A 27,773-nucleotide genomic window follows, 5' to 3' on the forward strand; every position below is an offset into this window, starting at 1 on the left:
ACATTTTTTTGCTCTCTTTATACTCTTATCCATCATACAGGACACTGTTGTGGCTCTCCAGGCTCTGTCAAAATACAGTCTCGCCACCTACAGTCCAGCAGGTGCTGTTAATGTTACTATAATATCACCGGCAGGGCTGATTAAGAAGTTTACCATCAATCAGAGTAACAGGCTGCTGTATCAGGAGAGTCAGCTACAGGAGGTTTCTGGAAATTACAACGTCAAAGCACAAGGGAAAGGCTGTGTGTATGTGCAGGTCTGTATATCATTATTTCCCACTTTACTTTCTTATCACAGTTCCTCAGGTTTAAATATGACTGAAAGCTTTATGAATATGACTGTTTTTCTGTGAAATGAGGATTATTGGGTAAAATGTGATGTCATACATTACTTTTTTCTGTTTGATTGTTTCTTCCTCACCATGCCCTTGTCTTTGCAGGCTTTAAGTATGAACATTTTCCCTTAAGTTTAGTAATAAACAAGTGTACTTGGAAGATATACGCATTCACTATTTACAGTTTCTTTCTTCAACCAATATGGATCAATAATTTGATGGCATTATTATACACTTAATCTTCTCATCAGATTTTCTGTCCCGCCCACAACATTATAAAAATCCATGGTATTAGCTGTCAAGTATGGCTTTTTGTGGCTATGATAAACAAGCATTGCCATGCTGGTCACATTTGTACATGCACAGTTTCTCTCCCAATAGATGTTTTATCTGGAACAATGGTAACATCACATGTAACAGCAGGTCACTGTCTATGGAGAATTGGTTCCAGCATAACATATAGTATATTTAAACGAGCCTGTTGACAAGAATGGGCAATTATACACTTGTAAATGAAATAATTATTATTTTTTTTAAGACTATCCCCAGTGGCATACCAGTCTTAACCAAATCTTCAGTTGTAGAAATTAATGATTCAAACTTACAAAGTCCCCAAATTTTTGTAAACAGTCTTTGAACTTTAAATAATTTTATAAGATACTCCATTATTGTTGGATCCAATCCTCAAGGCAAATCAAAATGGATTAACCCCCCCCCCCCCCCCACACACACACACACACACACACACACACTTCTCCGGAAGAGACAAATATCTCTCCCTCCCCCGGTGGTCCTGGCTCTCTGGGCAAAATGCTCACACAGCCCATCAGGTTCTAATGCAGGCATTGTCCAACAAGTAGCAGGTTCCTCAAGGAGCAGACATGAGGCTGGGGCTGGATTGCCGGGGTCATTAAGCAAGACCCAGGCTTGGAAAGTTGTGTAGTCAGTTGTAGACGGGTGCTTGACTTGGTGGGCCATCTCGTCTACCTTTCTTGAGTGTGGAGCGACATCTCAGTGGAGCACAGAGGTGGAGCGAAGTCTTTGACTGAGCAGGAAGGCAGAGTGACATACACGGCTGAGCAGGAAGGTAGAGTGGTGTCCTCAGCTGTATAGGGATGCTGAGTGGTGTCCTCAGTAACGCAGAGAGGCTGAGTGTCATTCTTCAACGACTATGCCGGCTGAACTTGGTTGGCTGTGTCACCAGACTTAGGTGTGCGCAGAGCTTAGTTGGCCATGTCAGTCGACATGGCCAATGTGGTTGTCCTTAACAGCAAACTTGGGCATGAGCAGAACTTTGTTGTCCATGTCAGTAAACTTAGGTGTGAGCAGAACTTGGTTGTCTGTGTCAGCAGAGTCAGGCATGAGCAGAACATGGTTTGAGAGGTTGTCTCTTCAATCTTGGACAGGAACATGGCCTTTAAGGCCGTCTCTTCAACCTCAGACTGGAACAGGGTGTGAGAGGTCACCTTGTCAACCTCTAGCTGGAACTTGGTGTGGGAGTTCGTCTCTTCAACCTTGCGCAGGAACGTGGCTTTTGAGGCCTTCTCTTTGACCTCGGACAGGATCGTGGCTTGGGAGGCCGTCGCTTTGATCTCGATCAGGATTGTGGCTTGGGAGTCCGTCTCTTCAACTTTGGTCAGGAACGTGGCATGGGGGGCCGCCTCGTTGACCTCACACGGCAACCTGGCATGGGAGGTCGCCTCTTCGACCTCGGTCAGGAACATGGCTTCTGAGGCCTCTATTCGATTTCAGACTGGAACGTGGCTTTTGAGGCCTTCCCTTCGACCTCGCACAGGAGGTCGGGAGGGAGGCCATCTCTTCAACTTTGGTCAGTAGTGTTGCTTGAGAGGCCGTCTCTCCCACCTCGGTTAGGAGCATGGCTTCGGAGGCCGTCTCTTTGATCTTGGTCAGGAACATGGCTTGGGAAGCCAACTCTTCAACCTCAGTCAGGAACGTGGCTTGGGAGGCCGACTCGTTGACCTCAGACTGGAACTTGGCTTTTAAAGCCATCTCTTAACCTCTGTCAGGAACGTGGCTTTTGAGGCCGTCTCTTCAACCTTGGACTGAAACTTGGCATGGGAGGTCACCTCTTTGACTTCGTTCAGGAACGTGGCTTTTAAGGCCGTCTCTTCAATTTCGAACTGGAACATGGCTTTTGAGGCCTTCTGTCTGATCTCGGACAGGAATGTGGCTTGGGAGGCTGTCTCTTTATCCTCTGTCAGGAACTTGGCTTAGGAGACCGTCTCTTCGACCTCGGTCAGGAATGTGGCTTTTGAGGTCTTCTCTTCGACCTCGGTCAGGAATGTGGCTTGGGTGGCCGTCTCTTCTACCTCGGTCAGCAACGTGGCATAGGAGGTCGACTCATTGACTTCTAGCTGAACCTCATCAGAAACATGGCTTGGGAGGCCGCCTCCTCGACCTCAAACAGGAACGTTACTTGGAAGGCCATCTCTTCGATCTGGGACAAGAATGTAGCATTTGAGGCCGTCTCTTCGACCTTGATTAGGATCATGTCTTTTCAGGCCATCTCTTCGACCTTGGTCAGGACCGTGGCTTTTGAGGCAGTCTCTTCAAGCTGGGACAGGAATGTGGCTTTTGACACCATCTCTTTGACCTCCATCAGGAACGTGGCTTAGGAGGCTATCTCTTTGACCTCGGACAGGAACGTGTCCTCTAGCTGGAACTTGGCGTAGGAGGTCACCTCTACAACCTCAGTCAGCAACGTGGCTTTTGATTACGTTTCTTCGATTTTGAACTGGAATGTGGCTTTTGAGGCCTTCTCTTCAACCTCGGATAGGAACGTGGCTTGGGAAGCCATCTCTTTGACCTCCGTCAGGAAGGTGGCTTAGGAGGCTATCTCTTCGACCTCGGACAGGAACGTGGCTTTTCAGGTGGTTTCTTTGACCTTGGACTGGAACTAGGCATGGGAGGTTGCCTATTCCACCTCGGTCAGCAACATGGCTTGGGAGGCCATCTCCTCGACCTCGGACAGGAACTTTGCTTTTGAGGCCCTCTCTTTGACTTCAGACTGGAAGTTGGCATGGGATGTTGCCTCATCAACCTATAGGTGGAACATGGCATGGGAGGTCACCTCGTCAACGTCTAGCTGGAACTTGGTGTGGGAGGCCATCTCTTTGACCTGAGATGAAATAACCAGGTTGACTTCCGGCTGGATCTCGGCAGGTGAGACCACCTCGTGGGTCTCAGGTTGGAGCTCTGGGGAAGAGGTCACCACATTGACGTCCAAATGGATCTCTGCAGGTGAGACCACCTCATGGGTCTTATGCCGTAGCTCTGGAGCAGATGTCGGCATATTGACCTCTGGCAAGAGCTCTGCAGTGGAGACCACCTCGTGGATCTCAGTCTGTATGAATGAACCTGCTAGGCGATTCACCACCTTGTAGAAGATGACCTCCTCCCCAGAGCTCCATGAGAGACCCACGAGATGGTTTCACTGGCCAAGCTCTGGGCAAGAGGTCCCCAAAAACTCGTTCAGGTTGGGGGTGTACTCCGGACTCCCAAACTATTTTATCAATAGTCCCACAAATTGAGTTACATCTTGAAGACCCTTAGATTCTGTATGGGCCAGATGCTTCGCCCACTGGCAGGCTTGGCCAACATATGGGGAGGACAGGCACTCTGATCAGCTTCCAGAAGAATATGATTGGAAAGATGGCAAAGAATTACATTAGAACCATAACTACTATTAGTTTATGAGTATGTTGTGCTTGTTATAACCTGTAATAATTGTGGGAGGGCAAAATACTCTTCAGCACAGACAGTGTCAGTGCATTGGGGAAAATAGTGACTATAAATGTTTAAAAATGAGATCACTTGTGAGATTGTCCTAACAAGCAACATATTATTTTTAAAACAAGCCCAAAAGATGGCCCAAAAGCCATCAGAAACGTTGGCTTGATATTTAATATATTGGATACATGGTGTGTGTCTCATGCCAAATGTGTGAAACTTGGCAACCCTGGTGAAAAGAAGATAATTGTGCTAATATTGTTGTTTTTTTCCCCTTCTAGTTCACTTTGTGCTACAACGTCCCTCCTCCTCCTGACCAGTCTTCATTTACTATCTCAGCCTCAGCATCTGGAAACTGCAGCATCCCAAATCCATCCCTTGACGTGAAAATTACTGTCAGGTGAGCTCCAAAATCAACAAAGTGACAAAAAACGGAGAATTAATTAAATTAATATATGCATACATACATGCATCCATAATTATTTACTATTGTGGAAATTGTCTATTACAGTTATTAAATTGATGCCACAATGTAGTTGACAGGGAATGCAAAAGTTAGCATGTATGTAGGAAAAATACAGCAAAGAAATTAAGACGTTTTATTATCTTTCCTTATACATTCCTTGGTTGTTACTTTGCATCTTGGTGAAGTTTTCTGCCAGGAGGCGTTTATTCACCATTTATGGAAGGAGTCTCCATTGTCAGGGCTTTGTAACTATAATAGACATTATCCACAATAGTAAATAATTATGGATGCATGTATGTATGCATATATTAATTGAATTAATTCTCCATACACACACACACACACACACACACATATACATATATATATATATATATATATATATATATATATATATATATATATATATATATATATATATATATATATATATATATATATAATTTACTTTTAGAAAGCTGAGTTAATTGTATTAGAAAAACTTTTCATAACATTTGATGAGCAAATCAGAAAGTGCAAGGGCTTTAATGATCTTTTAATTTCAGGTATAACGGTCAACGATTGGTGACCAACATGGTGATCATTAACGTCAACCTTCTGTCTGGATTCAGTGCGGACGAGGCGTCTGTGACTCTTCTGAACAGCAGTCCAGATGTAACGTAGACCTTTAACTAATAATCTCATTATTATACACTGAACATCGAGTATCATGGAAAAGTTGTTCAGCCGTGGTGGCAGAACAGTTTTCATTCCACAAATTGAACACTTTTACTCGTTATCATATTACTGGATCAGTTTGTGTTCACATACATAGTTTTGTTATTTCAGTCGACTGATGGATCTGTGAACAGTGTGGAACAAGCTGATGGTGAAGTCATTATCTACCTGAATGGAGTAAGAGCACACACACAGCTTTACTAAAACACTGGGTTCCTCTGATGTTCATGTTAAAATCATCTCTGTAACTATTAAAATCTAAACAGAACCACAACAATAACATATAAGAATGAGCACATTCATATAAACCTGTGATTTGTAGCTGCAAAGCTGTCAGAGCTGCTGTTATAAAAAATTAATCACAGCTCTGTGCTGATGAATTTCCTATAACATAAACAGATTAAAATGTATAATTGTTGATGTAGTTTTCTGTAAAGAGACATTTATGTAACATTTATGGAAAGAGTCTCCAATGTCGCTGTTTTGTGACAGTCCGAGGTAAAGCTGTAACATAAAAAAAAAATTCCAACATCTTCAGGAAGGGGTTTTACATGTTGTGATTTCTCAGGAACATGTCCAATGTTTTATCTTATTAACTTTGAGAGAGAAAAAAAGAGGTTGGTGAGAGAACGACTGTTTTATAGCTGCTATAATGTAACTGGGAACAGGATCTAACATGTTCTACAGCATTAAATGTAACTATAAATTATATATAATAAAGTATAATGTGATGTTCTCTTATGAAATTTTTTTTTAACAGTATTTGAAAATTGTTGTGGGTTAAGAGGAATAAAACACTTGGGGATGTGCTCTTCTAGGAAAATAATCAGCATTGGGCTGGTAACAGTAAGTCCGCTTCATCACACCACCCTGTCACTTAGTATTTTACTATAACAGCACCACAGAGAGTTTTATTCCTTCTGACCAATCACAAACAACTTCATGGTGTAAGAAAATATTTAGAAAGGGCGACGTTAGTTTTAATCTCATTTTCTCTGCCTCATGGGTCATCAGCGGGATCCCTGATCACAGACTCGATTTCCATCAGTATTATTTGCGTCAAGATTGAAATAAGATATATATTGGGGATTTAAATATGAACACTTATTCTACATTGCTATAAAATATAAAGAGATGGTCTTAACAGAACAGGAGGATTAATTTAATATAATATCTGTCTGTTTCAGCTGACAAAAGGAGTGGAGAAGGTGTACACGCTGAGGATCGTGCAGGACATTGCAGTGGCGAACCTGAAACCAGCCGTTGTGAAGGTTTACGACTACTACGAGACCGGTACGCATCATTCTGTTAATCTTTATCAATCATTAAAAGCAGATGTTTTTCTGTCCAAAAAGCTTAGTGTATGAACTTAACCATGGTTTCTATTTTTATCTTTGACTTTAGGCGACGCTGCTGTAACTGACTACACCTCACCATGCACTTAATACAGAAAACGTGCGCTTTAATCCATCATCTCTTTTCCTTTTCACTTTTTTCTCCATATTTTACTTTCATCTACAGTAAAAACTTTACAATTTCACAAAAGGTTAGTAAGTACTAAAGGACAGTTTATTTTTAGCTTAAAGGAAAATCTGTCTTGTTATAATGATCAACTTAAACATACAGTACATCTTTTGGTGTGAGTGTAACGGACACAATGCAGGAGATTTCAACTTTGTACATGTCTATAATACTACATGTACTAAAATTCTTTGCATATGTACTGTATACTGTTGAGATACTGTATACGTTAAAAATTCCTGTTTCTTTATATTGTAGATCATCTACTTAAAAGTCTTTATTCTGCAGATGTAATCACAAGGCAATTCATGAGGTGCTGAGCAAAAATATTAATAAAATGATTAAATGTGTCGATCCTGAGCAGCGCAGCAGAAATGTCTTCACCGTATTGTTGAGATTTAGAATTTGAACTCTGACATGAAAATCCCATACAACAGATAAACATGTGTACATACAGTACATTTCCTCCAGCTCCAGTCATCATTATTCTCACCTGTGTCTTGTTTTCTCGACTCGTCTATGTATTATTTAATTTAACTTATAGTCTGTTGTTGCAAAGTCTTGTTCCATGCTTCTAGACTGCAACCTTGTTCATTATTAATAGTTTAAACACTCATGGTTGTGCTGTTGTAGGAAAATAATCAGCGACAGGGTGGTGTGACGTCGCCAGATGTGTAGCAGAGTTACTGTTACCACACTGAAGTTGATAATTTTCCTATAACAGCATGCCCCAAAGTGTTTTTTTCCTCTAATATGAAAGAATCACATCATATATTTTTAGCTATTTAAAGTTACATTCAGTATTGTGAACAATATTGTTATTAAGACAAAAACCCTGAGACACTGAAAGTATAAACTACACTGTCCTGAAGTCCTCCCTAGCTACGTCTTGCACTTTTACACGTTTAAGTCTGTTTATGTGTCATACAAGTACCTGTGAATGAGCTGTTACTATAGAAACAGTTAAACATATTCATACAAGCTCATTAATTAATTTACTTTTCATTTTACTTTCTCACATAGAGCTGATTACTGATATTTGAGCTTATATATAGCTTTAAAGTGTTAGTATACTGATTCAGACTTAATTCTAAGTGATTTTACTCTAGTCCTGAATAAATAAACGGATGTTTACTAATCCATCAAAGCCTTGTTTCTAATTAAAAACAGTTTTATTAGGATTTCATTACTGAGCCTGATGCTTTCCTACAAGATGCAGTTTGCTCATACGGAACGTGTTTTCTGTAATTTGATCGCTCTGCTGTTACACACTGGTGTCATGTTCAGGGCAAAGAACATTACTGTATGGTTGTTGTTGACAAAATATACTGGATAAGGTACAGTCGGGTTAAATACCCTATTTTCCTACCAACATCTACAGATAATATAGTTTTAATAGTTTCATCTTATTTTATAATGTTATCATTTTAAGGAATTATTATCAATTTGACATTAAAACCCCTCAGAAATCCTGTCAGATTACCTGACGTAAGCCAGCTAGCAATAGCCATGAAGATAATAAACTACAAAATTTAACTTTTAAATCCTCTCAGAAATCCCGACAGGTTAGCTCATATTAACTAACCTGCATTAGCAGTGAACATTGTGAACATTTGTGAATTTGGCTTAAAGATCCTCTTAGAATAACTGATCTAGTGTCGGCAGTAAAGATTATGCATTTCATTTGAAAAATCCTCTTAAAAATCTTGTAAGGTTACCCTATGTGAGCTAAATAGCATTAGCAATAATAATAGTTTAATGAATTTGACTTTTTTTTTTTAAATCAATATCAAATAGTATAATTGGAAGAGCTTTTATGTACATGAGAAAGATTTTGTTTCTGTACATGAGAGATGAAATGATTCCTGTGGAGGTGACAAAAACATATTAGTGATTATTCAGCATTATTTATAATAAGATATGTTAGTGAAAAAAATAAGTAGACAAGATGAAGGCTTATCATAAACACTTCTGAAAATGAATACCTTTTTTATCATTGATACAATGAGTAACTAGTTTTCTAGCGTGGGTTAATGCTGATACTGAATTCAATTAAGCAGTTTACCGGATCAGTTTGATTAGCATTCTCCTCACTAGGCTCAGGTACGGAGGGAGAGAGGTGTTGGTGAGAGAGGTGCATCTGCAGCTGCAGGTGCTTGTTCATCATCACTGGCCCTGCTGCTAGATCCAGTCTCGCTGTCCTTGGTTCACAGCATCTGCCTCTAATGCTTAGGAGGGTTTTTTTTGCATAACTTTTCACTTCCATCTTTTCTTTTCTTCCCTTTTTCATCCATAGAAAATTATTTGTAATTATCTGCTTTAAAAATGCACTGTATTGAGAACAGATCAATATTGCTTTCTGTGTAAATTAGACATGAAAGGAAGCATGTTTCAAGATACACAATTGAGTAGACCAAACTAACTGACAGGAAGGGACGGCAATACACACACTCACACAGACACACACTACTTGAAGTGGGCCGTATGATCGACTCACTCATCCATCCGGGTAGAAAAGAAATACAATATTATGTTTTCTGTCATTTTTAAATATATTTGCGTACTGGGTGGGTCGGTCCACATCGCCCAGCGGCCCACTGGGAAAACTCTCGGTGCTCTAGATGGCCAGTTTGCCCCTGCAAGTGGATTTTTTATCCAGGAGGGAGCATGAGGGATAGACTCTGTTGGAGTTTTCTCTGTCTGATGAGTCTCCTGGAAAAGGTTAAATGTCTATTCAAATGTGGATGTGTTACTCAATGACCAATTTGTCGAATGTGTAGTGCATAATGCCTTGCATCGGGAACTCAAACAGGTGGTGCACCGTCAGCCTACGATTAGCATTTTGGACGTCCGTGCTGAGGCTCTTTAATAGTAATAAGAGTGGATGCCAGGGGGAGCCAGGCCTCATAGTCAGTCTGTCCCGTTCGTATATGGGACCCAGTATGGGGTGACGTGTGTTAGCTGTAGTCTGTCCCAAAGGCCAGAAATTAGTGAATTAAGAGTGATGTTAAGGTCACAACAGGAACAGATCACCCAGCTAACATGAGGTTTGGCTCGTTTGGATGGCCCCGAAGTGTATAGTTCTCCCCATAGGGCAACAGTTATATGTAGAAGGTGTCAGAAACCTGGCCTTTTTGCCAGAGAGTGCAATGGGGAGCGAGTTCCCCCCTGTACTCAACATACTGGTTACGTAACCAGGTGCCAGGTGTTTTATGGATGAATGTCCTTAGGTGGTACTATCAGGTGCTCTTTGGTCAACCTCAATGTTGCAAAACATATTGATGTAACATATTTCAAAACTTCCGGATCCTCCAGTAAGCACCATTGGGGCCATTATCCCATTGGGGCAAGTGGAAGCAACGTCACTCCGCCTTCCAAATTTATATTTTGGAGTATATTTATTTATCATGTTACAAAAGTTTGTAGGAGCACCACCATGAAGACATTCGAAAATGAATAACACGATTTTAAAATCAATTCTGTAAGACACAGCAAGCCAGTGAAGTGATTAAAGTGGCAGAGTGATGTGATATTCTTCAGTCTAGTATGTCAGCATTCTTGCATCTGCTTTCTGAATTACCAATTAGATTGCCGTCTGATCCCAAAGAACTTGATCATGTGAATAAATGCTTAGAGACAATGTTCTGTTACATGCTAGATAAAGTAGCTCCACTTAAAAGATAAACAATTAGAGAGAAAAAGCTAGCACCCTGAAATAATGATCACTTGACAATTAGAGCGTAAACAGCTTCAAACGAAATCGGTAGCATTTCAAACAGCATGGAAGACGAGCCTCCTGAAAATCTCTTAGTGCTGCTAGATCAGTCTCTCTCTCTACCCTAATTGAATATATATATATATATAAAATAATCATAGATTCTTATTCAGTACAGTAGCAAAATTGACTAGGAATAAAACCACCAAAGAAATATACACACGATAATTATATTGCAGCGATTCCTTGTTTTGTTGCCGATCATTTACAACTTTTAGGAGAGCAGTTTCTGTGCTATGGTTTCCACCGAAACCCAGACTGAAATGTCTCATTGAGATTATTGAGCTGTATGGACATAACTTTTTCAATTATTTTGCCAAGAAATGTAAGATTAGATATCGGTCTCGGCACAGATGAATCAAGATTGTTTCTCTTCAGCAGAGGCCTCACAATTGCTGTCTTAAAAGGTGTGTGGAAAAATTCCTTGTGGGTGGGATAGATTAACAATGCTCAGGAGGTCTGGTAATAATCAATTGAAAACCATTTTATGAAAGCTGGTGGGTAATGGGTTAAGAGAGCAGCTAGAAGAATTCATAAGTGATATAACCAGGGCAACTACTGCTGACTACTGAGAAAGAGGATTGCTTGCATTTAGTAATAGGTGGAGAGTTATAAAATGTACCAGCATAACAAGTGCTGACTATGTATTGCTGACTATGTGAGGGGTTTAGTGGTGTATCTATTGTGGATAATGGGGTTGTCTTTGTGGCTGTCAATAAAGTTGAAAAGTACAATTTTCTAGAAGACCCCATTTCGTTATTAAGTATTTTCAAGTTTTTATAGATAGCTTGGTGAACTATTAGCTTTTTTGTGCTTCCACTGCCATTCTGCTCCTCTGCAGTCTCTTTTTAGTCTTACAATGGAGCTACTATTTCTCCAAGGGGCAGCTTTAATTATCCCAGAGACAGTTTGTTTTTTATAAGGGTGCAACAGAGTTAATACATTTGGTCATCCTGACATTAAAGCTCTCCACTAGAGTGTCTGATGAAGGAAGTGAAAGAGGCCGGAGAGATGATATGAGCTCCATGAAGGTCGTAGCTATATCAGCAGTGAGATAACGCTTAGTGACAGTCCTCTTATCACTCACAGTGTTAGTACATGCTGAAATTTCAAAGAAGACACAATAGTGGTCAGAAATGACAATGTCAACTATTTTTGGGTCATTAATAGCACCACATGTTGATAAATGTGCTTGAATTTCAACAAGCTACTTGTTGTAAAGGTGCCTCAGGATATGGCAAGGATTCCCTGAAAAAATTACCTCTGGAATCCATGGATTTCCTGCTCACTAATGGAAAAAACTGGACAACCATTGTTTCTCTCCTTGGGTTGAAGGGACTGATTGACAGCAGATATTATGAAATGTGGTTTGACTTTATACACACATGCATTATCATATCCTCAAGAGCCAGACAGACATTGACAGACTAGAAATAGCTGACGGGTATCTGTAAAGATTTTTGTCCAATTATGTTCATCTCTATGGGTCACTGAACTGCTCATCAATATGCATCTGCATTTACATTTAAAAGATTATATTTTAGCTTATGGACCTGTCAATGCATTTTAGTGCTTTCCTTTTAAGAGGTTTGAGAGGGATTTTAGGGCACTATCATAACAACAGAAGCATTGAAGTTCAAATCAAGAGGCATTTTCAGCAGAAACAGCAGCTTTATATGTCATTGGATTGTGATTATAGTTATAAGATATATATTATAAGTTCTTGTCCAATACCAGTCAGAACCAAAATTCATATTTGTATACCAGAGGCTTTACACCCATCTCTGAACATCAATGAAAAGACACAAACAGTATATTTCTGGGAAATGCATCATTATTTTAAGATGAATATAGACATTTTGCTTATTGTTCCGGTTTCAGTGTGCATGCAATGGAGAAAAACTGTAATGTGAAAATCAAGCACTCGTAAGAAGCAGAATTAAATACACAGTAGCAAAATGTGTTTGTATAAGAAAATAAATTGTAGTGTCTCTGTCTCTCTCTCTTTCTCCTGCTCTCTATCTGTTCAACTTGTTTTCAAGGAATGTTTGTCATAACAAAAGGAACATGATGACCGTCAATCTGACAAGAACTTCCTATCTGTTTATATCTTTAATGATTTACATTTCTGCTCTGCACACTGTGACTGAAGATAGATTTACACACTAAATTAACTTAATTACTGGGAATCAGTGGCTGACTGGTGGTTATTAAAATAGGGGAAGCACAACTTTCTATTAATATATATATATATATATATATATATATATATATATATATATATATATATATATATATATATATAAGACATTATATATAGATATAGAGTTGTACACAAAAATATAATTGTGCCAATATTTTTATCTCTTTCATTAGAAACCTAACATTTTATTTACAAAAAAAATATTTGTTTAAACGGACGACTCAGAGCGAAATATTCAGAAAAGCAGCCGATAAGTGTCCAGCATAGGTGGGAACTCCAAAAATACTGTTTAAAAAGAATCTCAGGGAAATTCCTCAAGAAATCGGCTGAGAAAATGCCAAGAATACATTTATGGAAATTCTAGGCAAAAAGGGGGTGTACTTTGAAGATACTAAAATATTAAAGAATTTGATTTATTCTGGATTTTTAATTACAACATAATCCCCATAGTTCCATTTGTGTTATTCCAGAGTTTTGATGGCTTTTATTGGAATATATATATATATATATATATATATATATATATATATATATATATATATATATATATATATATATATATATATATATATATATATGCTATTATGTATAGCGGCGTAATAGCATAATGAACTTATTAGCAATGAGTGTTCTCAGTACAAAGGGAAACATTTATGGGTTGCACATTATGTCAGCTTACGTGCTGCCACCCAAGTTAACTACAAAACACACTTACCCACAGCTACGTTTCATACAGTAAGCGTATTTACAATAAACATTTTTACTGTTTTTAGTGTTTACTGCACTGCATAATCAAGAAAAAATCATTTTATCTAAGACAAAATATTCCACAAAGCCGTCATGTCAGTGTCCTCCTACTCTTCCCTGTGTCCCTTACGTATCCAAGAGCGCACAAATGGCTTGGGATTGAACTTTGTAAGCGGTGGACGCACAATGTTCAAAAACATCAGAGAAGAGATGGTGTGAGCATGGAGAAACCCTGCTCATGCTCCATTCGAGATCAGTATGGGCTTAACTTTGTGACAACGAATTTAGGTGACCTTTGAACTTGAAATGATTACATTATGTGAAAGAAGCTTTGACTATCAGCAGTATGTGAGCATTTTTTTTTTTTTTACATTTAGTGAATTAAAAACTGAAACTATTTGTTTTGATAATATTTCTGTGGGAGACTCTACATCCAGCTGCAGAGGTGCTGGACCCATATAAAATGCAGGTGTGCTATGTTTTACAGGTTCTGGATACAAACACACATATTAAATTAACACACTCATTCACACCTAGGAGGAATGTAGAGCCACCAATCCATTTATTGACAAGTTTTTTTGGGGTGGAGGAAACCAGAGAACCTGGAGGAAACCCAGACCAACAGGAAGAGAACATGTGAAACTCTGTACAGAAAGTAACCTGAGCTCAGGGTCAAACTGAGGACTCTGGAGCTGTGAGGCTGCCAATCTACATGTCCGCTACAGGTCCAAATATGTCCCCTGGCTAGGACTTCAGCTAAATTGTGTAGTGTAGTGCTGGATGAACTGTTTGAGTAAGAAAATAATTCCTGTGTTATAAGAATAAAAAATCATTCCAGTGTTCTGTGTTGTATGTTCAGATGCGAGGACATCACTTCTTTTTATCGGATGGTGTTTTATTTAAGAGAATAAAAACAATAGAAATGCCAGTGTTATTGAGGTCTAGACTGATAAGATGAGGCATGTCAGCGTAACATACAGGGCAAGGTCAGGAGAAGCGAAAGAGGAGTGTGGTGATAGCAGCAAGCATCTAACCCCACTATAGACATTTTCGGGAGGGGCAGAGGTCAATAAATACCATGAGTGATCTCAGATCATCATATTCGGTCTGATCGTGTCTGATTTTGTTCCAGGATGGGCTTTTCTCAAGTTCTTTTTGGAGTTTTTTTGCTTTTTCCAAGCATCATAGCACAGATCACCACCACAGACACGTAAGATCTTAATATATTTTTTCTGATTTTCTCTGAGAGCCTTGCAGATTTAATATGAAGAGTTTTATAGTGGAACTAATATGGTTGTTGATACTGTATGGATGGGATTTCCTCAAAATAGCTCGAATGAATGAAGGGCTCATAACATAAAGTAATAAACTGAGGTTTGTTGAAGAGGCTGATGGAGAATTGGTCAACTCTATCAAATTAAACAAATGAAAAAATAAACCTCATAATTATATCTCTATACAAAGGTTTATCCAAGACTATTCCTTAAGTGAGGAAAATAGGTAAACTGTTCCAGGATGGGCTTTTCTCAAGTTCTTTTTGGAGTTTTTTTTTTTACTTTTTCCAAGCAGCAGTCCCCGTCTGCCTCCAACCAGGTACCATAACATTATAAAATGTTTACATTTGAGATATTCTGAATTAGTGATGCAGGGATTCAATGAGGCTTAAAATGCTTAAGTGAGGGATGTTTAAAAATATGTGCAAATAATTATCACAAAGTCCATCTACTTTGTACTTTGTGAATATCACTCCTGATACTCCTGTCTCACTCCTGTACTTTGTGAATATCTATCACAAAGAACAACTAGCAGACCCTCCACCACCACCATTTAAAAAAAAAAAGAAAAAAAGAAAAAACCACAAAAGCAGGTATTAGTAGAGATATGAGGATTTTAGGATATGTAACTGCTGTTGTGGGGTACACACTTAAAAATAACCCATGTGCTGTTTAGATTATTAGGATTCATGGAAATTATAGCATGGACATTTTATTTTGTAATGTTTCTAGCTAGAACCTCCAGCATTGTCGTGCAAAAATACACTTTTTTATTTTAAATAAGGACTTCACATGCTGTCTGGTGTAAAGGCCACTTTGATTAACATGCTGTCACTGCTGTGGTCCAGTGCAAAATATGCTATCAGTAATATTATTATATATTATATATGCTTATAGAGTGCAGTTGCTGCTACAAACTGTAGAGATGGTCAACATCAAAAGGACAGAGCATCGCTAAGTAGGAACTAATAAAACTATTTTCCCTTTTTTTTGGTCAATAGCTTTTACCTCTTGGCGGTGACCTCCCAGGCTGTAGGGGGCACCACAGAGACGGTATGTATCACGGTGAACCCCTATAAAGAAGTCTCACTGGAAGTGAACCTGGAGCTTAATGGCAACAGAGTGGTACTTCTGAAGGAAAAATCTATTAAACAAGAATACTACCGCTGTATCCCGTTCCAGGTCAGACGCCATCTTAAAACATTTCTCACCTCACAGGCAGGGATTCTTATCTCCATTGATGAGTCTAAATGTTTCCCATTTCCCATTGATCCTCTAAATATGTTTACATGAGTTCAGGTTTGTTAATTAACAGATGAAGAATCAGAAAAACACCTCTGATTTAAAGAATATTCAAGTTGATTTTAATGGAAATGTAATAGGACAAATAAATAAATAAATAAGCTATAAATATTAACAGTAATGTTTTTGCAATGTAAAGCCTGGTTTGCTGTATAATATTTAAAAAAAATGGATATAAATAAGTAATAGTGTAATGTTTTCTAAAGTTGCTATGTGTTATGATTTCGCCATTTTGTTATTAACAGGTTCCTGTCGTAAGCGTGGAATCAGTAGCGTCTATTGACATTCAGATAAATGGAGAAAGCACATTCCTGAACAAGACAACAAAGATCCTCATCAAACCTCCGACTTCTCTGATTATCATTCAGACGGATAAACCCATCTACAAACCAGGACAAACTGGTAACACTCTCTACACGGATTTTCACACTTCCTGCCCTCTGTTTTCCTAGGTTCCTGCCCCAGAGCCGCCCTTAAATTATTTAACCCTGTTTTAAAATCAAATCATTTTCAGAATGCAACAACATTATAGATATTATCTTTTATTCTCTGTAGTGATGTTCCGCATCGTCTCTCTGGATTCCAATTTCCTCACCTACAATCAGACGGTACGACAACTTTTACCATTTCTCTAAAATACTACAAAATTATACAGTAGGACTTTCAACAAAAATCATATTCATCAACTGTTATATCTGTCTTGCTTTGTAAGCATTAATCTAACAGTTTTAAATTAAACATGGTATTAATTAGTTTTAATTAGTAATTAGTTTTATGGTTGCTCAATATTAAGTTTAATAAATTAAGGTGAATAAGTTTGTTTTCCTAAAGTATTAAGTAAAAAATATCGAAGTCCAAACCTAAGTCTAAGCTACTGCTGAACTTGAAAATCACAGGATTCATCAAATGTATTACTAAAAAATACTCTCATTGTATGTTTAACCTGCTTTTATCTTTTCTTATTGTTTCAGTTTCCAACAATAGAAGTGCAGGTACGTGATGTGTGAAAGATTCAACACTTATTAACTGGGCACTTTGCGTATTTATGACTTACTATGTCTTTAAAACAATAATAAGTGCATTTACAGGCTTTTGCATTAGAACTCTTATAACTATTATTCTGATGATGCTTTCATTATAAGTTTGTTGGGGAAAAACTGAACATGTTATTCTCTTTAATGGATGTTTTTGAGCTCATGACCTTATTTGTGGCACTTTTCTGGACTGAGATCTAAGAGCAGTGTATTTTGTTTTTATTTTATTTCAGGACCCAAATTCGAACCGCATTGGTCAGTGGCTGAACGTGCCCTCGTACGGCAGTTTTGTGGATCTGTCATATCCCTTGAACTCTGAGGCCACAAAAGGATTTTATGTCATCACTGTCCGGAGCCAGAAAAATGAAGCGATCAAACAATCCTTTGAAGTCAAGGACTACGGTCAGGCTCAGTTTATCTTATAAGTGTCCTTAGAATACAAATATATCTAATCTTTATTTTTATGATGGTAATAAAAATATAGAAAATCTATGTGGATGAGGTTTACTGTATGGTTGAATAAAACATAAAAAACAGTGAAAACTTTTATGCATAATACAAATCTTTATAATGAATTATTTCAATTAACAGTCTAAAATATAAAAACATTAATGATGTGAAAGCCAGGAGCGTGTTTGGACGGTCAATTTGGCCTGTGACTGCATTTTTCTAGATTGTACAATAAATCTGTTATAAAGCTCCATGTAAAACATTTAGAGACATACGACTGGGTTCTAGAAATAATCCTTGTCAAATCTGATGACTGTTTTGAACACAGTAATAGAAGTAAATGAGAATAGAGTAAATTAAATTATCACCGACTAAACAACACAATTCATATTAGCAGCTGTATTTTAGCACTGCGTTTATTGTCTCTTTTAGTTCTGCCCACGTTTGAAGTGACGGTCCAACTTCCTCCAGTCATAACCATCCTGGACACACAGGCTACGCTGAAAGTGTGTGCTAAGTGAGTGTTCAGTACTCAGTAATGTTCTTTCTCTTAATGATTTTTTTTTTTAACAATACAATTGTAACATACCCAACATGATGTCCATACTGGAAGTCTGACTTACAAAATTAGGAAATTATTGGAAGAAATGAACAGAAAAGTTCAAACATTTATGTTGGAAACATTATTTTTACTATTGCTTCATTTACATTTTTTTTTTCAAAATGTGTCATTTATGACATAAATGACACATTTAAATTTTATGTTATTATACTTTTTTCTCAATTCTCTGCAGATATACATACGGGAAGCCGGTGAATGGGACGGTGAAGGCCAAAGTCTGCCATAACAGCTACAGATACTTCTGGATCCGACGAGGAAGCACAACCCTACCAGACATCTGCAAGGACTATATATTCAAGGTTAATCATCTTACTCTGAAACTAACAGAATATGCTCATACATGAAACAATAACGCCTCCTTAGTTGCTCTTCTGAATCAAAACAATTTTGTTTGCAAATTTTTCCAACGCTAACTTTTGCATTACCTTCATTATAAACCATTTCATTCACTTTTGGACAGAATTTGGATGTATGTAATACAAGTGTTAGTTAATGTTACTGATGGCGTTATCATGCTGAAGTTCATGGTTTGTTCATCTTAAATAATGAACTAAACAGTGCATGCACCAGTATTAAAACTACTATGAAAAAGGTATTATTAAATAAGGATGTATTTACTATTATTTACTATTTATTTTTTGCTTTAGACTGACAGGACAGGCTGTGGAGAAATTGTCTTAAATCTGAATGAATATGCTTTAACTGATTCACGCTATCAACGTGTAATCAATGTTCAGTGTGAAGTGGAAGAATATGGCACTGGTAAGATATTCCTAAAATCAAGCCTCTTGTAAAAATGCCTTCAGTATACTATTTAAGATTTAAAGTTTATATTGTTATTATTATTTTTTATTATTATTATTATTATTATTATTATTATTATTATTATTATTATTATTATTATTATTATTAACATTTAGGAGGGGGCATGGTGGCTTAGTGGTTAGCGTGCATGCCTCATACCTCCAGGGTTAAGGGTTAGATTCCCTCACTGACCCTATGTGTGCAGAGTTGATGGCCGCAACACGTCTCAAAAAAGTTGGGACGGGGCAGCAAATGTCTGGACAAGTAAGAGTTACTAAAAAGATACAGCCGGAGATTAATTGATTAACTGGTCAGTAACGTGATTGGGTATAAAAAGTGTATCTTAGTCTTTCATAAGTAAAGATGGGAAGAGGTTCACCAATCTGTGAAAAACTGCGTCTACAATTTGTGGAACAATTTCGGAACAATGTGCCTCAATGTAAAATTGTGAAGACTATGAATATCCCATCTTCTACAGTACTTAATACCATCCAAAGGTTCTGAGATTCTGAAGAAATCTCTGTGCACAAGAGACAAGGGTGAAAATCAATATTGCATGCCTGTGATTTTGGGGCCCTAAAAATATGTACAGGTTTTAAAGTAACATATGCTTCCATCCAGACTCCATCCTACCTTTACTTCAGAGAGACTCTGCCTCTCTTAGATGCTCTTTTTATACCCAATCATGTTACTGACCTGTTGTCAATTAACCTAATCAGTTACAAAATGCTCCCCCCCCCCCCCCCCCCCCCGCCCCCCAGGTCTTTTGGAACACTTATTTTCCAGCCTTTTGTTGCCCTGTCCCAACTTTTTTGAAACGTGCTGCGGCCATCAAATGAAAAATTACCTTATTTTTTTTCCCTAAAATGGTACATTTAACCAATTTAAACATTTGCTATGTTTTTTTTGGAATTGGGATTGAATATATTACAGACACAGAGTGGCCAAGGTTTTGGATAAGTTTCATTGTACATACAAGAAATCTGTCTGGGGGAAAAACAAACTTCCAGAGTATTTTGTGCTGACAGAAAGCAGAATGTGAAAAGACTATGGGTTGGGTTATTTACATCATTTTAACTCTGTGTTTACCCTGTAGATGTGACTCTGACTGGTTCAGGCAGCTCTGTTATATCATCTAATATCGTGTCAATTTCATTTGAGAATTCACCAACTATGTTTAAGCTCGGAATGACGTATGAAGGACAGGTAATTTCATTATTGACCTTTAAAAATTATTGTACTTTTTGTTAATTGGCTTCTTTGTTAAACATTAATAAAGGCACCGAGCTAACATGAATGCCTCTAGCTATCTGTTATTACATGGAAGTGTAATAAGCCAAGCAAGTGTACAATTTTTTGGCAAAATATTGTGTTTTGTTCAGAAAAATCTATGCTATAAATGCTATCTAGTGTAATTAATACCAGTGCCTAAATTCAATATCAGTTTAGCTAATGTTTGGATAACTGTTTTACTGTGTAATGCAAATTAATTGTTGACTAAACTAATTATAAACATCCAGCAAACTGTGTTACTTTGTAATTAAATCCATAACATAAAATAAGTTCCCTTTCAAAGGGAACTTCGATGTTGCATTTAGCAAAACACTATGGGAGCACCTCTCGCACACGACCGGCATCTGAAGCTTGTGTAAAATCATGCCTATTTATAGGTCTGCCATGATCAGGTGATGTGGCAATTAATCGCATAAATAAATATGGCACCTCTGAACCGCATCATCAGCCTTATTATCTTCAGCAAAAGACAGCAGGTCGGTTGTTTGGGTAAAGAAGCAAAAATACGCTTCATTTCATCTATATCTTTTCTCAAAATATCTCGACTTTTCTATCCCTTTAAAAAAAAAGAAGAAAAATAAAGGAATGAGTGAGAGAGAAAAGTATGAGTGAGAGAATTCAAGAACTGTGTTACGGCTTGCTCCCATTTCATCACGGGGAATAGTGCACACTTTCTCGGTGAAGTGTCTAGGGGATGGAGCCTGCGATGACCGCCTCGAGAGGCTGCACATGGTAACGCCTATATCAGGCAGCTCTGCTCGCAACTCACACTCTTCTTGGAAACCGAAGTGAGTTGGGTTTCAGAGCCTCATGGATCTGGGCTGGCTGCTGCAGAGGCAGCAAGCTGCCTCAGGTGAGGGGGATCTCTTATGGATACGGAAGAAGAGCCGGAAACAAGTTAGTTAAGCCAGTTAACCCCTAGTGCCACTGTAGGGCCTTCCCTAGCCAAGGGTGTCCCAAGTGTTCTCTGGTCAGCGAGCTGTCACAGGGCAATGAAAATCTGATGCTTTCCCTCCAATAGAATGTGGAATAGTTAACAACATTAAAAGATCATCTGACAGCATGGAAACTACTGCCAAATGTGTCTCCATGGGCTCTGTCTACCGTAGAAAAAGGTTACCGGGTCCAGTTTAGAGCTCGACCCCCCCCCCGGGTCAGAGGTGTGCTCACCACAGTAGTCAGCACAGACCAGAGCCCAATGTTAGCACAGGAAGTAAGATCCCTCGTGAACAAAGGGGCCATAGAACCCCATTCCCTGAGGGAGGGAGGTTTTTACAGCCGTTATTTCCTATTCTGCAATAAATAGAGAGGTATGTGGCCAATTTTAGATCTGCACCATCTGGACTGTACTCTTCGGGCATACAGGTTTAAGATGCTGACGCCCAAACTTATCGTTCCACAGATTCAGTTTGGGGACTGGTTTGTGACGATAGATCTAAAAGGGACATATTTCTACATAGAAATATTGCTAGCTTTATCCCCTTGCACCTTCACAAAGTGCATGGATGTCACTCTGGCTCAATTGTGACTGCAGGACATCCATGTCCTAAACTACCTGGACCACTGGTTAATTCTAGCACGATCCAGGGAACTGGCGGTTCAACATCAAGATGTTGTCTCACCCACATGAAGAGCTTGGGGCTCAGGTTGAACCTCAGAAAAGTATGCAGTCGCAACTAATTCTACTCTGGGCAAAAGGAAAGTTTGTCAGTGAGTGCAATGTACATTCTGGGAATATGGGGGCAGACATCCTGTTGAGGCAGGGGCTGAGGCCCAGGAATTGGTGGCTCCATCCACAAATGGTGGAGTCCATATGCCGAGGTTTGCCCAAGCGGGACTGCATGTGTTCGCCTCCGAGGAGACAACACATGGGACGCTGTGGTTTGCCCTCACTCCTCCCGCACAATTTGGACTGGACACCATGGTGCACATGCGGCCAAGGTCACATCTGTACGCTTTCCCCCGATCACTCTGACTTCTAGTGAGAGTTCGCCAAGACAGTCTATGTCTGCTGCTAGTAGCACCTTATTGGCCAGCTCGAATATAGTTCTCAGAGATAGTATCCCTGCTAGATGGCACTCCTTGGGAGATTCCCATTCACAGGGATCCACTGTAGACCCAGTGAACTGCACAATAGCTACAACCCTGGAGTTCTTACAAGAACGGTTCTCAGCGGTGTGCTCCTTCTGAAATCAGGGTTTACGTGGCCACCATTTTGGCCAGCCACGGCCCAATTGATGGAGCCTTTGTGGGGCAACATCCTCTAACTTCGAGGTTTATGGATGGTGTCAGGCGGCTGAGGCCCTTCAGCAGGCCGTGCATACCTTCCTGGGACCTTTCTCCGGTCCTGGAAGGTCTGTCAGGTGCCCCATTTGAGCCCTTAAAGTGGATCTACTGTCTCAAGCCAGAGGGCTGATTCATCACCCTCGGCCAGAACTATGGAGACTGTGGGTCTGGCGCCTGAGGGGCATCAGCTCATAGATTCTGGTCTCACAACTGAGGTTGTAGAGACAATGTTAAATGCTATAGCACCATCTACAAGGAAATTGTATGCACTCAAGTGGTGGCTTTTTGTCTTGTGGTGTGAGGAACATCAGCTAGACCCAGTGAACTGTTCAATAGCTACAGTCCTGGAGTTCTGTGGTCCTGGAAGGTCTGTCAGGGGCCCCATTTGAGCCCTTAAAGTCATGGCATACGCCTCTGGGCATAAGGGCTCATTCTAGGGTGGTCGCCTCCGCAAAGACCAAAGGGGTTTCCTTACAGGATGTGCGTGCTGCTGCAGGGTGGACTATGCCACAGACATTCATTTGTTATTACAGCCTGGATATTCATTCCACCCCGGGCTCGAGTGTCTTGCAGTGACTCTCGGGCTTGGGTCTTTTTGAACAGGCCGTACCCTGTGTATGACGGCGTGGATATTCTCGTTCCCATAGTGTTATGCTAAACGCAACGTCAAACTTCCCTTTGAAAGGGAACGTCTTGGTTACGCATGAGAAGGGGAGAAGATGTTGCATTGCTTTGTCATACCAGGGCAGGCCTGTGAATTGCATCTTCGCTTCAGATAATAGAGGCTGATGGCGTGGTTCACAGGTGCCATATTAATATCACGCGACGCGCTTAATTGCCACATCACCCGATCATGGTAGTCCTATAAATAGGCATGATTTTACACAAGCTTCAGATACCGGTCATGCGAGAGGCGCTCCCATAGTGTTATGCTAAACGCAACGTCTCGTTCCCTTCTCAGGGTTACATGCGTAACCCAGACGTTTTCTAGTCAGATATTTAATATTGTGCCAACTCTTGTGTAATTATAAACAGTATTTTGTGCTTATTCAAGGTCTGTGATAACTTAATTGATTTGATGTTTTTGTTTCTGACATTGTGCACTGATGTTCCTGTCCATTTTCTTTAGGTTAAAGTGACCGGCCCAAACGGCAGTCCAATGATAAATAAAGTAGTGTTTCTGACTGTAAGTTATGGTAATGTTAAAAATTCAGTGTGGACTCTGGTTACAAATGACAAAGGCATTGCAAACTTTTCCCTCGAAACTCAAGAATGGGGTATGCAGCAAGTCTCTCTTCAGGTGGGTGGAGTCTTTGTTTTTCTTTTCAGTTTTAAAAAAATATATTTTTCAAATGCGAACTCTGATGTGAAATGAGAGAGGTGTCACCATCCGCTTGCAGTTAAGACTGCAATAGAGATGTATTGTTTACATAGTGTTTTTTAAGGATGCCTCAACGATTAGCAATTTTTTGTTTTTATTCATAAAGCATGGGTGCTTGGTAAGGCGTGGCACATGTCTACTGGGCAGAAAGCGACCACTAATAAAATGAACCAATGAAATGAAACTCTAATAAATTCTGTGAACGCTCTATTTTTCTGAGATAATTTCTCTCGCTAGCTTCTAATATGATTTGGTGCCTTCAGCTAAATAATTTATAAACCAATATGATTGGATGTGATTTTACAAAATTGAGAATTCAGCACCACTATGGTTTAAAAATATGTAATATGTCAGTGTTTTATTTTTTGATTTTTTCTATTTATTCTTTTAAACAGGCAGAGTATGAAATGACTAAAAGACCAGTTGTATATGTGGCAAATCAGCTCACACCATACTACCCCACAGCCTACCTCTATCTTCAGCCTTTCTACTCCAAGAGCCTGAGTTTTATTAAATTGAGGAGCAGCTCAATGCCTTTCAGCTGTGATAAAAATGCTGTGATTGAAGCAGAGTACATGATACGTGACGAAACACGCATACGACCCTATATATCCTTCTTCTACATGGTGCGTTTGGCTTTCACTCTAACATTTATTTATAAACAAGAAACTTTGTAACTCATTGGATTTCCAGCATATATTGTATGATGCTTGCCTTTGTTGGAATTTTCACCATCAGTGTTGGAAACTACTGTTTCTGTACTAACTGAACTGAGCACTTGTACTTGCTTAAATATTCAATCCTTGTATGTTTTCAGATTTTCATTTAGACCTTCCAAGTAGTTCTAACTTTTAAAAATGACAAAAATCCTTTTCGTAAATTTTAATTGTAATTCATGCATTGCAATTCATGCATCTTAATTTTAATGTGTAGGTGACGTCTAGAGGACATTTGGTTCAGCAGGGACGTCTTTTGGTGTCTATACCCTCAGGAAGAGGTTAGTAAACATAACACCATCCATAGATTAACTCTCCATGAATTTTTCTACCAATGTAGTTTTGCAAATGTAAGTGCTGGAAAACTTTGTTTTAAAATATCGTAAATTCTAATTGGGATATTTGTTTACTTTTTTCATTTGATTTTGTTCTATTATTATTATTAACTCCTAAATGGCACTGTGTTGGTGGCTGATGCACTTAAACTTTGAATGTTTATCTGTTTTGTAGTGGAGATCAGAGGCACACTGTCTCTGTCACTGAGGAACATGTTAAAGTTGTCCCCGGTTGCTCAGGTGGTCCTGTACACAATCCTTTCCAGTGGTGAGGCTGTGGCAGACAGCATGAACTTCCCCATTCAGCTGTGTTTGTCTAACAAGGTCAGAAATGAATCCTCGCAAGCTGCAAGCCCTTTTTTTTTTTGCCTCTTTCAATGCCAAGGGTTATAAAATGACCCAATTTCAAATAGACATGTGGATAAAAGATTTTTTTTAAAGTAGAGACAGAGCAGTGGCCCTAGTGTGGGGCTCTAGTAGAATGCTAAGCACCTTAAGCTAAGAGAGAGTAAGGCCAGCAACCCTTCAGAGGTACCTCATTTCAGGCACTGAATCAAGGTTTCTCTGAAGGGTTGCTGGCCTGGAAATCAGGCACTTCCCACAACTCATGACCATAGGTGAGGATATGGAAGTAGATTGACTGGTAAAAAGATGACCATGTCCAAAAACTGACCTTCTGCTTCAACAACATGGACCAGTACAATGATCATAACACTGCTTCTGCTGACCCAATCTGATTGTCAAAGAACATGATTATAGGCCTTCTCCAAATCCATAAACACCTTTAACGTGAATTAGCATATGACCATTACCTTTCCCAAAGCTGTGCATGAGTAAAGAGCTGGTCCATGGCTTATGAGGAAACTACATAATTCCTCCTGGATTATAGGTTCAACTATAAGATGGAGTATCCTCCCCGGAACCCTGGCATGGACCTTTCCTCAAAGGCTGAGGAGTGTGATTTCCCTATAATTGGAAAACACCTCATCCAAGTTTTTTTTTTTTTTTTTTTTTTTAAATAGTGACCACATCCCAGTTTGCAAGTCCAAGAGCACCAACCCAGATCCCCGTGCAACATTAAAGAGCATGTTAACTGAATGACCGCAACCTTTTCCAGCCTTCAACTCCTTTCAATTCATATCTCACAAAATATCATCTCTAGCCTTGCCACTGAAGAATGAAGGATTCTACCTGCCATTTTAACCTCAGACCAGAGATATCTGGTACTGCCACCTGAAGGAAAAAATGTTCATAGGGTAAGGAGTTCCTCAAAGTGCTACTCAACTATCATTCAACAATGTCCTAAGTTTTCTTTCAAAGGCCTAGCCCCACTTCTCTACTCCCGATACCCTGGTTAGCACCTTGTGCACATCAGTTTTCAGTTGGCTCTGCACTTGGGTTCCATCTGCCTCTGGACCAGTCACCTATTACACCAATAGTGTCTTGCATGAGTATTTACTTGTCTTGAACTCTTCCACATTTTGTAGCATTACAATCTGGAATTAAAAATGTTTTCATTTGGGAACTTTACTGTCAGATTGCATGAAAACATGAAATGATTTTGAACCACAGTGTAGCTTTAGCAGTATGCTTAAAGTCATTGTCCTGCTGGAGGGTGATCCTCCACCCCAGTCTCAAGATTTCCTTCTAGGATTCCCCAAATGCTAATAAAAGGCATCCTCACAACATTATGTTTCCCACCACCATGCTTCACAGTGGGGATGGTGTTCTCAGGTGGTTATTTTACAGGGATTCACAGTATTGTTATTATTATTAATTAATTATTAATTATTGTTATTATTATTAAGATACTGATAAACATTAGATTTTCCATTTAACATAGCAACAAGCCAGCTCTGTGAAGCAACAGTTTAATAAGTATTACATTTAGTCTTGAACTTGAAAATACCTGAATAAAATATTGGTATGTTGGTTTCGATAAATGACAAATTCTTGCATTGTCCAGAAGTTTATTTATTTATTTACTTTCTTACTTACTTACATTGTTGTGGTCTTTCAGGTGTCTCTGAATTTCTCACAATCGTCTGAGCTTCCTGGTGCTAAGGTGTCATTGATCCTGAGAGCCACCCCAGGATCACTGTGTTCAGTGAGGGCCATCGATCAGAGTCTGTTATTGCTGCGACCAGAGGACGAGCTCAACACGGATTCTGTGTGTTTAATCGAACAAAATGTCTTTCAGTTTACTCATTTACATAATAACTTGTTTTCAATAGGTGCAATGTTGTTAATTATAACAATTATTACAATGGCACTCCTTTTGAAGAATTACATCACACCCGATTATTCCAGGTGTTCAACATGCTGCCTGTGAAGACATTATCAGGATATCCATACAACATCTATGACGAGGATTCAAACAAATGCTCGGAGAACCTGCCCATCATTAGCATATTTGCAAAACTACAGCCATTTTATATACCAGCCTATGGAAAAATTGATGTGTACAACACCTTTAAAGTAAGACATCATTCATTTTTAAAAAATAATAAACTTTGTGTAGGTGCTTTATATTTTGTTTGTTGTGATTAGGCATGTAGTGATAATCAGTATTCTACATTATACCACAGTACTGTTGAATTTTGGATACTGATTGGACAGAAAATGTTGATTAATTTTGTATAAGAGCAGTTCTGACATTAGTGCAGCTGCAAATCACAGGTTTATATTAATGCAGTCATTGTAATGTGATATAATTTCTATAGGAACCCCTCCTTCAAAGGCCATTGGTGGATGCTCCATGTT

General features: G+C 39.0%; 2 protein-coding genes across 2 annotated transcripts in view; both read left to right on the forward strand.

Annotated features, from left to right (window-relative positions):
• LOC108265155 (alpha-2-macroglobulin-like protein 1) overlaps positions 1 to 7,085 on the forward strand; it is a 38,872-nt gene extending 31,787 nt beyond the window's left edge. Inside the window, exons 32-37 of the mRNA XM_053680553.1 lie at positions 41 to 256; positions 4,366 to 4,484; positions 5,096 to 5,196; positions 5,392 to 5,444; positions 6,455 to 6,560; positions 6,672 to 7,085. Of these exons, the coding sequence (XP_053536528.1) occupies positions 41 to 256; positions 4,366 to 4,484; positions 5,096 to 5,196; positions 5,392 to 5,444; positions 6,455 to 6,560; positions 6,672 to 6,712 (636 nt within the window). The 3' untranslated portion in view covers positions 6,713 to 7,085. The remainder of the gene's footprint in view (positions 1 to 40; positions 257 to 4,365; positions 4,485 to 5,095; positions 5,197 to 5,391; positions 5,445 to 6,454; positions 6,561 to 6,671) is intronic.
• Positions 7,086 to 13,606: 6,521 nt separating this feature from the next.
• Positions 13,607 to 27,773, forward strand: part of LOC108265154 (alpha-2-macroglobulin-like protein 1) — a 36,807-nt gene continuing 22,640 nt past the window's right edge. The window contains exons 1-17 of the mRNA XM_053680554.1: positions 13,607 to 13,728; positions 15,789 to 15,969; positions 16,335 to 16,491; positions 16,645 to 16,697; positions 17,061 to 17,081; positions 17,357 to 17,525; positions 18,006 to 18,090; positions 18,368 to 18,494; positions 18,843 to 18,957; positions 20,096 to 20,205; positions 21,097 to 21,189; positions 23,708 to 23,764; positions 24,355 to 24,585; positions 24,893 to 24,956; positions 25,186 to 25,334; positions 27,031 to 27,180; positions 27,321 to 27,488. Coding sequence (XP_053536529.1) covers positions 13,607 to 13,728; positions 15,789 to 15,969; positions 16,335 to 16,491; positions 16,645 to 16,697; positions 17,061 to 17,081; positions 17,357 to 17,525; positions 18,006 to 18,090; positions 18,368 to 18,494; positions 18,843 to 18,957; positions 20,096 to 20,205; positions 21,097 to 21,189; positions 23,708 to 23,764; positions 24,355 to 24,585; positions 24,893 to 24,956; positions 25,186 to 25,334; positions 27,031 to 27,180; positions 27,321 to 27,488 — 2,052 coding nt within the window. The remainder of the gene's footprint in view (positions 13,729 to 15,788; positions 15,970 to 16,334; positions 16,492 to 16,644; positions 16,698 to 17,060; positions 17,082 to 17,356; positions 17,526 to 18,005; positions 18,091 to 18,367; positions 18,495 to 18,842; positions 18,958 to 20,095; positions 20,206 to 21,096; positions 21,190 to 23,707; positions 23,765 to 24,354; positions 24,586 to 24,892; positions 24,957 to 25,185; positions 25,335 to 27,030; positions 27,181 to 27,320; positions 27,489 to 27,773) is intronic.

This window comes from Ictalurus punctatus, chromosome 5 (genome assembly GCF_001660625.3).
Source record: "Ictalurus punctatus breed USDA103 chromosome 5, Coco_2.0, whole genome shotgun sequence".
NCBI classification, from domain to species: domain Eukaryota; kingdom Metazoa; phylum Chordata; class Actinopteri; order Siluriformes; family Ictaluridae; genus Ictalurus; species Ictalurus punctatus.